The 17,312-nt window shown below is 40.6% G+C and overlaps 1 protein-coding gene across 1 annotated transcript in view; it reads right to left on the bottom strand.

Annotated features, from left to right (window-relative positions):
- The window catches only part of IGSF22 (immunoglobulin superfamily member 22), a gene marked incomplete at its 5' end in the record, with an annotated part of 41,262 nt that extends 33,157 nt beyond the window's left edge, over window positions 1–8,105 (bottom strand). Inside the window, 3 exon segments of the mRNA XM_079309986.1 lie at window positions 4,044–4,185; window positions 4,188–4,362; window positions 7,947–8,105. Coding sequence (XP_079166112.1) covers window positions 4,044–4,185; window positions 4,188–4,362; window positions 7,947–8,105 — 476 coding nt within the window.
- Window positions 8,106–17,312: the final 9,207 nt, after the last annotated feature.

Here is a 17,312-nt window from a genome sequence, read left to right as displayed (position 1 = left end):
ACAAAAGAAAAACATCAATGCAATCAACTGCTTTCTGATAAGCACCTACTCAGGTGTGGTGGGTGGAACAGGAATATTTAAAAATAATGTAAAAAATGTGACCAAAAAAATGTAGTTTGCATGTAATACATGAATGAGAACAAAAGAAAGGAAAAGGCAGCTTTAATGCCTCATTTGATGATTTTACTGTCTACATTCTGCCACATGCAGTTTTGTATAATGTCTGTTTCTTACAGGACTTCTCATACTCTTCAGCACAGTACTTCATTTTGCCATGCCACACCAGAGAGGTTTGTCTGGAGCCTACAGTCTCTCTGGGATTTTTTGGTGTTTATTTGATGATACAGTAACAAAGCCATGCCCTATGGATAGGTTGTGTAGTTCCAAAGTGGAGACTGAGAAGGGAAATGACCATTTTTTTATACTGGCCACCTGGATTTTGTCTTCTGAGGCTTCCTCAGTGAAATGAATGTCCTTCTGCCCTACTCATGAATCACCTGTTCCTGCTGGCCTTACTGCTACTGAGGACAGCCAGCACCATGCTTTGTCACCTGGGAGCATCTAATACAAAAAGCCCAAATTTTCTAATTAATAATTAAGCAAGCAAGTTCTAAACAATAAAGATGTAGATGCTTTGCTGCCTCAATTAGTAAGGTAGCTAGGGATTTCATGGCAGGTCATTCTCATTGGTGTCTTCATCCTCAAGACATAATTAGTGTACTTGAAGCATGACCTCTGCTAATATTACTTCAGCTTTTGGTGCCAGAATGCTGAGTGCTCACTGAGGGTGTGAAAGGATTATAATCCTGTCTCAATAATACCACATATTTACAGCAAATGGCTGTTTCAAACATGATGGTTTGTTTACTGTAGCATCAACTGTCCTAACCCATCTCAGACTAAGGAATCCATGTCAGAAATCAGAGAATTTCCAACAGTGACCTCTGTAACCACATGTGAGGTGTGATGTGAGAAGTCATGTGGTGGTAAAAAACAACTATTGCAGCTTTAAACTTGACACACTCATTCAGGGGACACATTAGCAAGGATAGCAGAGTGATTTAAATTTGGCTCAAGGATTGCACAACTTTGTGCTGCTCTATATTTTCCTCAGAACCTCTGAAAATTGAATAAACCCCAGTTGAGCAGTGATGATAAATGGGGTTTTTTTAGGTGCAAGATGAATCTGATAAAAGTTTGCAAAATGTGGTATATGTTAAAAAAAGAGAAAGTAACAGCTGACAGACAGGAGATGGATACTGCAGGTCTTACCTGAAGGTGACATTGCTAGAATTTCTTCCTCTAATAACTCTACTTCTCCCATACCAGCTTCACTCATGGCTTGGGTTCAGAAGTAGTATTTGTCTGTAAGTGGTACTAGAGATAGGGATCTTGGTGCATTTCGTCTTTTTGGTGTCCTCAACTCATGCCTTGTTCTGTAAGGATACACATTAATCTCCATGGTTTAGTTCCCTTCCAGGCTAAGCCAAGGCTGGAGTTGAAAAATCTATCACCTTTAGCACTTCTGAAGGCTCTGTGACAGCAGGAGAGTACACAGCGTGTAGATATCAATACAGAGCTGGTCCATTTCAAGGTGCCAAACCTGCAGGATTTTGGGGTATAAAAAGAGCCTTAATAAACACAGAGCAAATTCTGTCCAGCAAAGCAATGTGATTCCTAACAGGCAGATAATGAAGACACTGTTTTAAGGTTGGCCATTTAAGAAAAAAACTCAAACATTCTGGCACAGAATCATCTGAGAATCTGCTATGAGCACTGCCCACCACTCACATGTGCTTAGAGAAGGTGTTTAGCATTAAAGGTTTGCTTCTGTCTCTTCCTAGCTGGCTGGTGAACTCTGCAGTACATTTCCTACAACCTGTTTTCTATGACTTTGAGTCCCTTGTGTCTCTTCTTGTTTAATAAATCCCTCCTACAGTCCTGTGGGAAGTAGTCAGGTGCTATGTGGACTGGGATTAGGGAATGTACTTACTGGCTTGCAAGATCCTATTAATGTTCTTCAAGTTCATTTGCCAAAGATTACAGTACCCCTAATTAATAGTAATTAAAAAAAATACAGATCTTGCTTTTTGCTCTTTAGTCCACTTTGCAGCAGCCTCCATAATGTAGTAGAAGAACAAAAGATGGACTGTTAAAATAGCTGTATGTTTCCAATCAAAATAATTGGAAGTTGTGTATTCAAATATAAGTTCTGCTCTGAAATTCTCAGCTAAAATGCAACAACCTTCCCCTGGCACCAAAAAAAATCACCCAGTGCAGCATGCCACAACAAACTTGATGCTAATGACTTTTATACAAAGCTCTCATTTGAGCAGAGGGGTCATAAGGAAAACAGTGCATATGGGCAGAGGGTATTCTCCTCTCCTAAGCCTAGTATGAGATAATGCAAGTCTTCAAATAGGAGAAGAATCACAGCTCCAGGCTTTAAATTGTTTTTTTGTTGTCTTCTGATTTAAAGGAGTCTGAATGCTTTCCCATCTGAGTAACTATTTAACCTCAAGGCTTTCATCTATTACATAGAATTCTCTATTTTTTTAGCTTTACTGGCTTCCATCCTTGGCCAATTTTTTCCTGAATTATGTGCAACTACTAAGACCCTCTTCAGTATCTATTACAGGATTCCATCAATACTTTAGGATATTGATGGCATTGACAGTGTTTTGTCTGTAAAATGCTTCAGTTATATAGAGTAAGAAGCCTCTGTTGCTGGCACAAAATAAAATTTGCCCATTTCAGCATTTCTGAGGCTACTGTAAATCCTTTGGTATTTTCCTGTGATATTGATCAGTTCAGAGCTAGGCACAGACACTTTACTACTAAAAATCCAGTACTAAAATAAAAGAATGTAAGAAACTTTCATTAATCTCATGGGAATTTTCTTTTCTTTTAAAAGGGTTGATGAGCATAGTAACATGTATGACAAATTATATTCTTTGGCATACATTATGGCCTTTGGCAACCTCTGTGTGAACCTTAAAGCTACCTACACCTCAGAACACCTTCATCACATTGATCCCTGCTGTTTGCAGAAACTTAATTCCCCCCAACTGGGAATCCCTGTGTCCTTGTTTTAATAGTTACAGAGGGATCACTAATTAATTTTTTTTATTGCTTTTGGACTGAGATAAATCAAGAAGATGAAAAGGAGAGAGAGAGGAAAATAAAAGCTAAGAGGTGGCTACAGTTACTTATCAACCTCTGAATGAGGCCCAGCCTGTCCCTTAGCAGTGACTGGCAGTCCCCAGACATTTCTCCCCAGTTTATATACTAAGCATAATTGTCTATGATATAAGAATATCCCTCTGGCCAGGTTGGGACAGCTGTCCTTGCCATGATCCCTCCCAGCTTTCTTGTGCACTTGCTCACTGGCAAAGCATGGGAAACTAAATAGTCCTTTAATAAGAGAAAACACTATTTAGCTACAACATCCAAAGCAGCATTGTACTAGCTACTAAGAAGAAAATTAACTTTTATCCCAGCTGAAACTAGGACAATACCACGAGCGATTACAATTTAATTAACATGAAATTCAACATTTTGAATGAGACAGCGGAAAGAATCCAAGAAAGAACCAAAATATTAACAGAAAGAGAAGAGCAACAGTCTCGTTAGTCAGATGCTGCTGCTGATAGGAACACTCCCATGTGTTGCACAAGCTGTGTTGAACATGGATCATACGGCTGCTATCTGATGGCTACAACAAAATCAGTCACTTGTTCAAGTCAGGTCTGGTCTAATTTAGTAAAAAGCAGTCAAAATTAGCCAAATCCATAGGTGTGACTTTCAGAGGTACTGAATTATCTGGTCTCTCATTGTTGCTTGTGGGTAACAAGCCATTCAAGCAACTTTTGTGGGACACCACTCTCAGAGGCTCTACATAGAGGAAAATCAAATTAGCACAGAACAGTCACAATTCATTGATTCCAAATTGTGTGCATGTGTTATATTTGTATGTATGGAATTTCTTCCAAATGTTAATCTAAACTTACCCTTGAAGCCACTACCCCTTTTCCTATCACTACATTTCTCTCCAGGCACAGTGAATTTTCAGATTCAGCACAATGGCTCCACTGTCTTTTCTCACCAGGGTTCTGGTTGTAATGCAGTCCCTCTTTTTTTCCACCACCACATTTTCTTCCTCTGTCTCCTCCACGCTGTCCTTGATGTGACTTTGGGCCTTGGCTTTGCCTTGGCAGGGACCTCAATGCTTGCAGTGCACACAGGGACACTGTGTGTCGCAAGAAGCTCGAGGACAGATTGTTCAATAATAGGAGAATCTGGAAAGAACAGAAGACACCTGAAGGTTGCAGGTGCAAATGTAACTTGGCACCTATCCTGTATCTGTGAGTTCCCAGAAAAAGTGGTCCAAACCTGGGCCCCTCATACACTCCTTCATGTTTTTACTATCAGAATTTTGTATTTTGTGACAGTCTTCAGGGACATTCAAAATTTGTCTTATGCTTTGATTAATCATGTTTTGAGTCAGCTGATTTAGTTCTGTTTCTTATACAGAGAGTCACCTGCCCTCCTTAAGTAGTTCACCTCAGCAGAAAAAGAGGAAGCTCTGGGAATTAGCAAATCCCAAAACCCCACATTTCCTCAGGACCTGGAGATTTGATTCCATGCAGTTTCTCAGTTTTGTAAAGCATCTTTCTGCTACTCTTCCCTGAAGTCCCATGGGGATATATACCAAAGATCATTATAAAGATAGTAAAATCAGAGTTGGTAAAGAAAGTGTTCCTCCTCATTTGTAGCAGAGTAATATTAGGGGGGTATGATAAGGATGTCTTGCACAAAATAAGAAAACCCAAACCAAAACAAACAGGTTCCCAGTACCTGAAGAGAGATTGGGAGAATTTTTTTACTACAGCATGTAATGTCAGGACAATGGATAAAGGCTTCAAACTGAGAGTAGGTTTAGATTAGATATTAGGCAGAAATTCTTTACTGTGAGGGTGGCAAGGCACTGGAACAGGTTGCCCAGAGAAGCTGTGGATGTCCCATCCCTGGAAGTGTTCAAGGCCACAGGAAGGATGGGGCTCTGAGCAACCTGGCCTAGTGATAGTGAAAGAGTGGAACTAGATAATTTTTAAGGTCCCTTCCAACCTGAGGCATCCTATGATTCTAAACATATCTGTTGTTTTTTTATTTCTTTATTTTTGTCACACAACCTGTAATTTCAGAAATCAAAATTCTCTGCTGATACTCAGTCTCCCTATACCAAAGCTTTGCTGTGGATGTATTTTCAGTGCAGCACAGGTGTGACAAACATTCACTGTGGCAGACACAGCACCTGTACTCCTGTTTGTCCTGCCTGTGGTTTTATCCATGCTGCCCTGCTCCAGCTGGTAGAAGAGGCTTTTTGCCACGCTGAACGCCCATCTGGCGCCATCTGCCTGCCAAGAGCCGAGTGATAAAAATAAAATAAAAATAAATAATAATAATAGAAACATTGGTCTCACTCTGTTTCAGCTGTAGATAAAGAAATAGGTGAAGGAATAAAATTTTCCTAATAAATATCCTCCTTGTTGCCTAAATATAACAAGGAAGTTTCTTGCTTCTATTCATCATTTCAGAAAAGGTGTTTTACAGGTTGCTCATGACATCAATGTCTGAAGCAAAGGCTCAGGCCAAAATTCTTGATCACTGACTTAGTGACTTAAAACCAACCAGTACTACTGTTGGATTTTCTCCCCTTGGGGAAAAAGAAGCAGCAGGAAGAGGTTTTTCTTGTTACTGGCCCCGGTGAAGAGAGCTGGTGAAGCACTGATTCTGCAGGTGTTTGTGTACACCTGGTAAAGAACAGGAAGGACACAGGGTGGCTGTGTCCTCTGGCAGCTCTGCCCCCCTACTGCTCTCCCAATCTGTCAGTGATGGGTTTGTGGATGGTTCCCTGCCTCACTATCCAAATACTTTTCAAGTTCATCCCCTGACAAAAAATAGAATTTCCAGCAGTGTTCCTGAATCCTCTGAGCAGAGTTTCCTGCCCTAAGATGTCTAAGCTGCCAGGATTTCTGGCTCCTACTCAGGTGAAGTGATCCACAGACAAAATGAATCCAGCATTATGTGGGTCTGTACCTAGATGAACCATAAGGGTGTGCATTTGCATGCAGAGGACACATTTAATGATTACTCTGAAAATCAGAGACCAAAAGGAGAAGGGTGGGTGGTGAGAAGCCAGCCTTGTGGGAAAGAGTGTGAGCCTACAGGCTGAGAAAATGGGTTAGCAAATGTGAAAGCATCTTCACAGGAGAATGCAAAGGAAAATTTTGACAAAGCCAAGATCCAAAGCCAAAACTTAAAAAGACTGAGATAGTAGTAGTGTGGGAAGGGTATAACCTGTTCTTGTCTGATCTGCCCATCTGTTTGTCCTTAGGTGGAAGCCCTTTATCAACACCAGGCCAAGTCCCATTAGGGTTTTGCAGCCTTTCATTACACTGATCATCCCATGGGCATTTTACCTATTTGTCTTCTTGAGCCATATTCCTCCCAGCTTTGCATCATTCAGGACTACACAGCTTGTCAGGACCCCCAGTTAAAAGTATGAACATCACACTCTTTATGCTTGCAAATGCCATAGAATCACAGAATAGCTCCAGTTGAGAGGGACCTAAAAGGATCATTGATTTCAATTCCCTGCTCCTTGCAGGACTACCCAAAACTAAACCATATTACTAAATATCAACCAGACACTCTTTAAACTCTGATAGATTTGGTACTGTGTCTCTGGGAAAAATCCCAGTGGAAGCATATGAACAAAAACTGTTCAGAATTATCAGCTGAGCACTTCAAACACCAAGAAGGTGTTAGCAGCATGGAGATTTCCTAACAAAATGGACAGATCACAGGATGAAAGTGGTTTAGTAAATTGGAAGCAATCCTGTGGAGAAAGGGGGATGGAAAATGATTGTTTCTAGGTAGTTTTTACTCTCCTTTATGTATGTTCACTGATGGGAATGCAGCCACAGAAATCCAAAAGCTGAAACTGAAAACTGCCTTAGAACTGCTCCTTTCCCATTGCTGGTCCAGAGGAGCTGTCCCACCAGTCAAACACTTCCTTTACTGCCTACACAATATTTGTATCTGAACCTGGACTCTGATGGGTCCACATCTAACAGAAGTCATCTCATAGTCTAACAGCCACTAAAATCCACACCCTTACTTTGAAATTCTCCTCTAGCCTATGCTAAGAGCTTGAAGCTAAACTTTCCAACTTTTCTTCCTGGTTTTCTTAACAGGTGTGTGTATATCTGTAAAGATCATAGACTTAAGTTTCCAGCATCAATAATGCTACTGTAAAATTAATTCATAAAACAAATGTGATATTAAATATTTACCAGTCTCCTGTTGTGCTGCTGGTCCTCAGCAGACTGCAGTCATGTCCAAGTCCCATGGGTCACTTTAAAGAATCAGGATAATAATTCATTAGGGCAATCCTGACTAAAATAAAACATGCAAAACATTTTACTAGTCTGGTTTAGGTGACAGGTGTAAGGACTTAAATGGAAGATTTACTGCTTTATGCTTCTACCACTTCATACAGCAAAAAGTCCTTCATTATTACCTTCACACTACCAATAGAAAGTACAAACTAACACTTATTCCATGTTAAACAACAAAAAGACTGCAGAACAGTGTTACTTTACAAGTTTCCTAGGTGTTCCAGCAAAGCAGCACTACTCCATTGGAGAGTTCACTGAAAAACAGTGTAAAGACTAAATATTCCTCCTCCTCCTCTTCCTCTCTTGAGTTTATCACCCACAGCTGCACTGGCACTGCTGTACGGCCCATGAGGGTCACTGACTTGTGCATCCCATGGTCACAGTGCAACCTTCCCCAGTCACTCAGCTCAGCAGCATTAAATGGTAAATCCTGCTCTCTTCCCTTCTTGCCTCCTGGTGTACTCAGGAAACCTCTATCACTCATCCGTTCTTCATCCCCTTCAGGGTGACACCTTCAGGAGTTAATGTACACTCCAGGCAGGCTTTTCCCTTCCTCTCTACTTGGGTGTTCTTGAGATTGCTGACAAATTGAATTGGAACCCTTGGGAAATGGGAAGGGATGGGCATGAAAAAATGGCACATACCCGCAAGTACATTATAAACCAAAGCAGGGGTCTTTGTAGGATATAACATGGGCTCTTGTGCAAGAGAGATTCCTGGCTTGGGACTTTACTTCCAGTGTGAAAACGAGGTCTTGATGCTCCTCTGCTTGCCTATCACACTAACTTTATGAGACTGTGGATTCCAATTTTGTCAGCCCAAGCTCTAGGGGTTTGTGTTTTTCTTTATGGATTTTGCAGCTCAAACCTTGCTGTCTCACATTTGATCCACCCACTGTGCAAAGATGTTTACTTTCCATCACTTATGATCAATGAAGAGCAGAGTTCTGTACTAGACCTCCAGTCTTAATACCAAAGCCTTTAAAGTAACTGGTCTGAACACCCTTAATTTTCACAGTGTGGGCCAATCCATCATCAGTTGAATCATCAATCATACTTATCATCCCACTTTGAGTCTTTCCCATGGAATTTCTAAGTGAAGCTTTGCACTTTCTTTACTGGGGATTCCAAGCACTGCTGTCAGCTGTCCATTTTTAGTGGTTCCTGTTCTGTCAGGAGTTAGGGAGCACATCTCTTAAAATACCAAAAAGATGAACATTCAAAAAGACAAAAGATAAAGAGTCTGTTATTTTTAGTTCTTGATATCCAAATTATTACACTAAACAGCAAAATGTCAGTGAAATACTTTTAAGTTCTCAACTGGTAGCAGAAAGAACAGTTCACTCCTTCAACTTCAGTAGAAATTAAGCTAACTATAGCTCATAATGCTCACTAAAAGTTGCATGTAATCCTAAAAAGCTATTTACCAACAGACACATTGCTTTTCTGTTCAGTTCTTCTGTCCCAGCTCTGCTCTTTCTCTCCTTGTCATTGTAAGGTAAATGGTTTCAGACAAGTGCAGATGACATCTGCAAGCATACCTGGAACCATTTGACAAGTTGAAGGATGACTGCCATATCACTGCTTTACCTGTCAAGAGAGTTGCAGTGCCTCTCACAGGATCACTATTTGTTTCAGTAAGGTAGTATACCACTACCAAACAGCCTGTGCCCAAGCCCTGCCTAGGGCTTCATCAAAAAGGTAAATATTATACTTAAAAGGTGATGCAAAGCTCATCCTGGAGAGACAGTCTTGCTGCAATAAAAGGTAAGGCAAGCAGGCAGGAAGCATCTCTGTTACTCAGCACTGATTAAAAGCTAGTTTGCTGCATAAAACATGGTTGGTTTTATTTCAAAAAGCAGGCACACCTTTGTTTTGTCATAGGAAGCATATCCAGATGAAAAAAAGATAATTCTCATTGTGCCCAGGCTCATCCACTCACTCCAAAGGCTGCAACAGTGTTTGGGCAAATTTCGCTGGCGCTTGACAGTGCCAGAGTGCATTTTATCATCCCCATCTACTTGACTAAAACTGGTCCAAATTCAGTAGTGACTCACACCCCTTCCACACTGACGTCAGTAGAGAATTTGGCTTATTATGTGTAATAACCAGGCTTCAAACTGAAATCTGCTCTCTCTTGAAAGGTGTTTTCATATGGGTGCTGTGGTAATTGTGGGTTGGTTTATGACTTGTACAAGTTAGATTTCTGTTTGAGCCTAAAAAGACTGGTGAATCATGAATGTTGTAGAGACATGTAAGAAAAGATAGTTACAGTTTGATCCACCAGTTCTGACCCTCATGTTTGTCTGCAGTTGTTGTTGGCATTGTACAAAGAACCTCATGGGTCTGAGAACAAACATTACCTATCACTCTCTGCACAAGAGAGTTTCCTGTCAGCCACAGAAGACTGTAGGTGCCTAGGTCTGCCTCATTCCCACTGGAGATGCACAACATGTACTTCAAACCTACATGGTCTGTGTTATTTTTTTCAGGGAACACAGGGAACACAAGGGCTCTCCTTCATGATAAGCACAATGCCTGCACCTGTGCAAACACATCCTTTTTTGTGCAGCAGGCTCAAAAGGCAAGAGCCATAGAGCTCAAAAGCCAGTAGGGTGTAGATCCTTCCATCCTGCTTTACCTCCCTCTACTTGGAGCAAATCTGCCCTTTTCCTAACTTTGAAATTCTTAGAAGCTTGGTTGTTAGTAACTGGTCTAGCAATAGTAAAGCCAGACCTCTAGAGATTATCTTTACTCATTATCAAGGACATTGTGCAGATGGCATCAGTGTAGGTACAGGACACTGCAGATTTGTAGTTACCTGTGTCATCTCAGGAGCAGCATTCAGATTGGAAAGAGAAAAAAACCCCATAGAGAAATAATAAGCAGAACCTCCCAGTAGGCTGGGGTGGTAGGGAGTGGGTTCGACAAATGTACTAGTGATATCCAGTTTTTATTTGTGTTTATATCAGTGTTTTTTAATCTCTGAAGAAATTGACCTGTCGAAAATCCAGGATCTCCAAGGGCAGAAATTTTGAGGCTAAACCAAATAACCTCTCATCCCTAAAGGCTACTCACAGCCTTCCTAAAACCCTAGACAGAGACATAAGTCTTTCCACTGATAGTGATGTATTTTGGATGAGGTGCATTCTTGGCCTAAGGCAGAAAAATGAAGTCACCTTTCTTCTCAGAGACAGCCTTATATTCTGATGCTCTGCACTGGCAGTGAGTATTCCCCCTGCACTGCATGAGGAATAGAGACCAGAGCAGGGGGAATGGAAGCTGTTGGATTTAAGACTGTGAAGTACTGTAGGAAGAGATTGACTTGGCCTGACTGGCAGATTTGCAAACAAAGGACTGCCTGAGAGAAGAGGTGAATTAGGGTGAACTAAGAATTAAGGAAAGAGGAGAGAGAGGGACAGAGAAAGGGCAGTACTTTTGCAACCATGGGACATCAAAAATTAAACCAGGATGAACTGGGATATGTGTCCTGAATAATACTATGAATTACTGAGTTTTAACATTGGTTTTGCCTGAATGACACTTGAAGGAAGGACAGTGACCTGTTGGAGCAAGTCCAGAGAAGGCCACCAAGTTATAATTAGAGGGATGGAGCATCTCTCCTGTGAGGAAAGCTGAGAGAATTGGAATTGTTCAGCCAGGAGAAGGCTTTGGAAGGACCTGATTGTGACCTTCCAGTACCTGAAGGGAGCCTACAAGAAAGATGAGGCAATAAGGACAGCAATATAGTGACAGAACAAAGGGGATTGGCTTCACACAGAAAGAGAGTAGGTTTAGATCAGATTTTATTATAAGGTTGGTGAAGCACTGGCACAGGTTTCCCAGGAAAGCTGTGGATCCCTGGCAGTGGCCAAGGCCAGGCTGGCTGGGGCTCTGAGCAACCCAGGATAGTGGAAGGTGTCCCTGACCATGTCTGGGGGTTGGAACTGGATGATCTTTAATGTCTCTTCCAACCCAGGCCATTCTATGACACACAAGAGGCATTAGGGCATATTTTTAGCATAAAACTTAGTAACAAAAACAACCTATTCTCTTTTTTCCATGTTATGGTTTGCTTTTTAACTCAGAATATTGCTTTGTCTCCTAAAATTAAAGAAGAAACATTGGAATTAAGGAATGAATGAGTGAAATGGAGCAGTGGCCTGATATTTACTTTGAGTTTACTTTAAATCATGGTTTCTTTTCCTGTCTGATTTATGGAAGAGATTAGATTAACCTTGCTTTATTTTACTTACTGTACTACTTACAACTTTACATCCATCACAGATTCCACTCTAGAATGAAATTCTTTCATTAGCAGCTCTCTGCACACTGACAGGAATGATTTGTGACTTTTTGTGATAATATATCTCAAAAAATAAAGACTAATATGATCTTTCTGTCACTTTAGACAGTCACAGATCTGTCATATGGGAGAGATTATACATGATGGAAAGGCTTATTTACTTATGCATTAAAGGTCACATTCTTCCAGCCCTAGCCAAATCACTCAATCATGAGTTCTGCATAACAAGAACTGCTGCATTTAAATCAATAAGGACAAGTTTCCAGCAGCTTAAAATGAACAGCAGCTTTCCCACTGATCTGACTGATCCATGAAAAATCTGTAAAAACAGTGAGGATGGATATAGCTAACCGCAGTTTGCACACCTCTTTTTGTTTACCCTTCTTCTGGTTATGGAAGATGACAGACTGTATTTCCTTGCATGGGGTGAGTGCATATACCTGAGAGCACCTGAAAATACAGTCAGTTATTGGCATGTGCTAGCTAAAGATCTTCCAGAAAAAAATATTTTTTACTCACCCTTGGTTTTTTTCAGTGGACAAGGTTTTTCCACAAATTCAGGGGTTTCTCCAGCGAGGATCTCAAAGGCTCACATCAGTGTGCTACAAGGCTCCAACAAGGCAGAAGACTTCTTTGGTTGGGAAAAAAGTATGTAAATTAAATGAACAGCAAGGTACTGTTTGCAGGATTTATTTACCAGGAATTTCAAAGACTAGATACAACAAGAAGCCCCAAAACATAAAGCTACACAGAAAACTGCACCTAAAACTCCTGTGAGAGAAAGGTTTGTGCAGCAGGAAGAGTTCTAGCTGCTGTAGGAGGCTGCTGATCAGCTCCTTGCTGCTTTCCTGAATTTCTGCAGGATTCTGGCCAAGTAATTTGCTCTCTCCATATATCTTGTCATCTAGACAATGAGTAAATGGGGCTGCCTTGCTGTGCAGGAGTGCTGTAAGGTGCTCTGATGTCAGATGTCATTCAAGAAGGCTTCACAGCTGGATGTGTTAAAAAGCCTGTTAGAACTTACTCTGTTCTGCACAAGCTGCATTTTCCCTTCAGTGCTGCTCAAGCCCTATGTCTAGGCAAATGTCTGTAACTTAGGACAAATCCTTCTCCTTTAAACTGCTTAATTGCAAAAAGCTTCAAAGAGCTATATTTTTCTATCAAAATGAAGTTATTTAGTTTATTTTAGTATTAACTAATTGTTAAGTAAAACTGGTTTGTTTTTTTTTCCCCCAAAAGCTGATCACAGCAAGGAGCTGTCCCTGAATACTAATTTCTAAAGCTCCATGAGAACACCACTCTGAAGCCAGGTTATTTTTCTGTGGTTAATAGCAAAATGCCTCAATTTCGCACCAGGAAAAGCAAGATAAACTTGACTACCAGCTTCAGTTATTCAATCTTATTCATTTAGACTATTTCACTGAACTTCTTTCTAATCAAGGACCTCCCTAGCTCTCATAAGTATATCACATAGAGAGGGATTTGTGAATTCCACAAGGGCCTGTGCACTACCTGGTCCCAGTGGATGTGGCTGGGAACTGTGTCGTTGTCCTCACTGCAGTGACAAGACAGTAAGAAGGCTGCTTTAAGCCAAGATAATCCAAGATTGGTCCATGTGTGAAGGGCAGTTTGGGGAAACTGGACTATTTGATTGTAGTCCTTGAGGGATGAGTATTAGTCATCTAGAAACTGCAGCTCTCTAGTTTTAAAAAGTGTTCTGTGACAAGATAGATGCAGTAATTGTAGCCTCTGACAGTTGTTTGTGCTGCTAGAAGATCTTGGGGCAGAAGGAAATAAACCCAAAAGCCTTTTCAATATTTGGGGGCACAAATGATAAAGTTAGGATTATGCATAGCAACCTAGAAAATACAGCCCACAGCAAAGACAATGTTAATACCATATGACCTTGAGACTTTCTTTTGTTGCCAGCAGGAATTATAGATATGCCAAAAGTGCTCTGATCTCCCAAGGAGATCCTTTTCCTTAACAGAATATATATATATATATATATATATATATATATATATATACCCTGATGTCCATGCTGAGCTGTCTTTTGCCTCCTGGCTGCCTGTATGATACACAAATGCTCTGTTTCCTTAAGCCTGGTCTACCCAAAGGTGTTCCCACCCCCTTTGCCACCCTCTTTCACTGTCCTGTTCTCACCCCTTCACTCCTGTGTACCAATGGTCATGGGTGTTGGTGACAGCTCTGACTTGGGCTGGTTAGGAGGAGACAAGATGAATCCTATAATTCCAGAGGCCCTTGAAAAGGGTGCTGTGTATTTGCCCCTCAACCACTGTGGGGCAAATCCACAACAGCAACACCCAGTGCTAAAATGAGAAGGGATATAGGATGCTGCTGCTTGGCTCACTGATCCACTGCTCTGCATGCCTTCAGAATTGGATTTTCAAATCCTACAAAAGCTATGGTGACATGACTTAAAATTCAGGCAACCACCTTTACAGTTGATCCTTTCACCTCAAAAATGGAATTCCCTTTACTTAGATTTTCTTTTGCCTGATCAATATTTTCATCCTTGGCTGCAAATTTTTTGAGCATGAAAATTACTTACAATTCACAGTGATACTTTATAAAGTTGCTTTATTTGCAAGGGAAGGAAAGGAAAAGCAATGCAGATGTGTCTAAAGGTGTTTGACTCACAGTCAGTTTCTACCCTGCCTGACCACAGCCACAGAACACAAAGTATTATGACATCCTTGAGAATCTAGGTTTATATAAATGTTACCTTTTTATCCCAGCTGGTAAGATCCTGATCATTCCTACCACAGGAGCATTCATAACCACAGGACCATTACTGACCCTTCAGTGTGCCTCAGTTCACATGAAATTTTGTAGCTTGTTGCATTCCAAAGAAGATGCCTGGGTCCCTTTACACTGGACAAATATGGCTTTGAATAGTTCAACCTTTAAATACATACTGGCCTCTTGTGGGCTGTGTTGTTACATCCTTTGCACTGCCTTCAGCACTTTCTCATTCTTGGAATAACAGGACAATAAATCCTCAAGTATTATGCTAAAAGGAATAAACCTTCTGTAGGTGAAAAGGATACCTTTTTATTTAAAAATAAACATTACCTCCCCAATCCCAGGTTTTCTAATGACACCATTTCAAAACTTTGATCAAAAGCAGACTATGAAATAATTTACCAATTTTTTTTACATGCTAGAACAAAAATATGTGGGCCCAGATTTTGAACAGTTAAACATTGAAAAAAAATCCTGCTTTGATGTTTAAGTCATTTCCCAGTGCTGCTTTCACACCTCCAGGCTTTGGCTTTGCTTGCTTATATATATAAATTAGATATTCAGCACTTTCTCTAATTTCCAAGTCCAGCCAGTTCATTCAGTTACTCAAGCAGGGACTCAGTGCTTTAGATCAGTTCATAGTTTCAGATTAGAGGTCATTCTTTAATCAGCTCTCTTATATTCCTTAATAGTCAGATTTTGCCACACTTCTTATGGAGGACTTCATTCCCAGTGGGAAGAGTACTTCTCAAGGAAGGAATGAATTACAGTTCTCAGCTTGTGTATTTAGCTTTTTTTAACATTACTCATGTTAACCACAGCATTGCTGACGTAGGGGCAGGAGATCATTTTAGGTGGATAAGACCAATCAATTCTGCAGGACACAAACTACATATCTTGCCTACAACAGAAGCTTAGCAAAATATAGATGCAATAAACTACTTAACTGACCACACTTGATTTCTGTTTGGAACAGAATGCTGTCATCCACTCCATATTTATGTTAAATTCAGCTGAAAAGGAAGTCTAGTGCAAGAGGCACTTAGGTTAGGCTCTGCAAAACACAGGAACTGAGAAAACCAAAGAACATGAAAATCGAGCCAATTTACACAGGCTGATGGGAGTAAATCTACAGGCAAACCCTGGAAAAAGCAATGGACACCCCAGCCTCCCACCCTCCTCCAGGAACAGACTACCTTTCCTGATGATTTTTAGGTGATTTCTGCTAGTCCAGGAAAGAAAGAGGGAGGTGAAAAGTTTAACAAAAAACAAGAAGAAACAGTACAGGCTGAAACATTGTCAGCTTTTCCAGTGAGCAAAAAATACCACATACAGCCAGCCAAAACAAACATATGCTGTTTCACAGGCTAAAGAAGGAATCCAGCAAGACAGACACTCTGTGCTCCCTTGTCTGGAAGCTTGTGTTCTATTAACACAGATCAAATCAGAAGTGTGTGGAAATAGGATTGGTCTTGTTGTGAAGTGGATAAGGTGTTATTTATTGCTTTTTTAACAAAAGAAACCAACGATCACTTATGTCTTCAGTATTCTACTTCAGGACCAAGAGCCAAACTTAGCTACAGAGAAACTTGCTTTCTGCACTGAAAGTTGTGTTTTCCCCAACAAAAACCAAAGCACTGCCAACAAATCCAGTTCCTCCCACCTATCCAAACTGACACCCTGACCTTTATGTTGCTTGAATGTTTGCTTTCTGTACTCCTTACAATATCTTAAATACTGACAACAGTGGATGTAGTAAAACCAATCACACATGGCTTTTGTTCTTTTGTGATAGAAGGAGTCAAAGCTAATTTACAAGAGGAGGTTTCCATTGTGTATTTTCAGTTTTGACTTAATTCCTGACAGGTTTCCTAGTATCCACTTCAGAGGCAAAGAAGCTAAACATGGAAAGGAGATCTATGCAGGATTTTTCCCCTCTGATTCATGGAAATGTTGCCTTTGCCTTTTCAGAGGAAAGTTGCACCTGGTACTGGGACCAGGGAAGTATGAATAAAAAGCTTAAGGAAAAAAAAAGGCTCAGACAAACTGTTACTTAGTGGAGAAATGCCATTAGTAAGATGCACATAACTGCAGATTTCTACCCCAAAATTCTGGGATGAAGATGTGTGTGGAAGAGGTTGAGCTCTTGAAGGGTGTCTAGCAAGACAGGCTCTGTCCAAAGAGAGAGAGAATTTCTGGAAAACACTATCAACATACTGGGTTAAAAGTAGTGCAATACTGTACCTTATTCAATTCTATTTTAAGCATAAGCAGCAACAGGCAGATAAGAGATAAAGAACCAAGAGGGAACACAAGTTGAGTAGCATGGTCCAGCAGAGAGAAAGGGCCAGGAATTGCAATACCTGCATCTTTTGCCAGACTGTTTAAGCTTTATATTCTCAAATGTTCAGAGCCATATTGCCAGCTTTGGTGCCAACATGGCTCTTAATTCTGAGTAAATAATTCAGTCTGTCTCTTCATTCAGCTTTGCTATCATCTGAGTAAACCTGACACTGCTGCCCTGCTGGGTATTACATGGCCCAAAATCTTGGGCAGGGCTAATCATAATCCCTTCTGTGACTTTCACACCATGCCACAGGAAGATGGCATCTGTTGTATTCAGGGCTGGAGCCTGATCTTTATCAGTGCTCAAATGAGAGTGGATGCTTTTCTTTCCTTGCATGTAATTGAAGAAATTAACTTCTTTGTGAATATGTGAAATTCACATTGAGACATTAGAAATCAATGCTTGTGTTGCCTAGAGCACGCAGATCT

Source organism: Erithacus rubecula (assembly GCF_903797595.1).
Source record: "Erithacus rubecula genome assembly, chromosome: 6".
Classification (NCBI taxonomy): domain Eukaryota; kingdom Metazoa; phylum Chordata; class Aves; order Passeriformes; family Muscicapidae; genus Erithacus; species Erithacus rubecula.
Note: the sequence above shows the minus strand (reverse complement) of the source record. Positions and strands in the feature narration are given on the sequence as shown.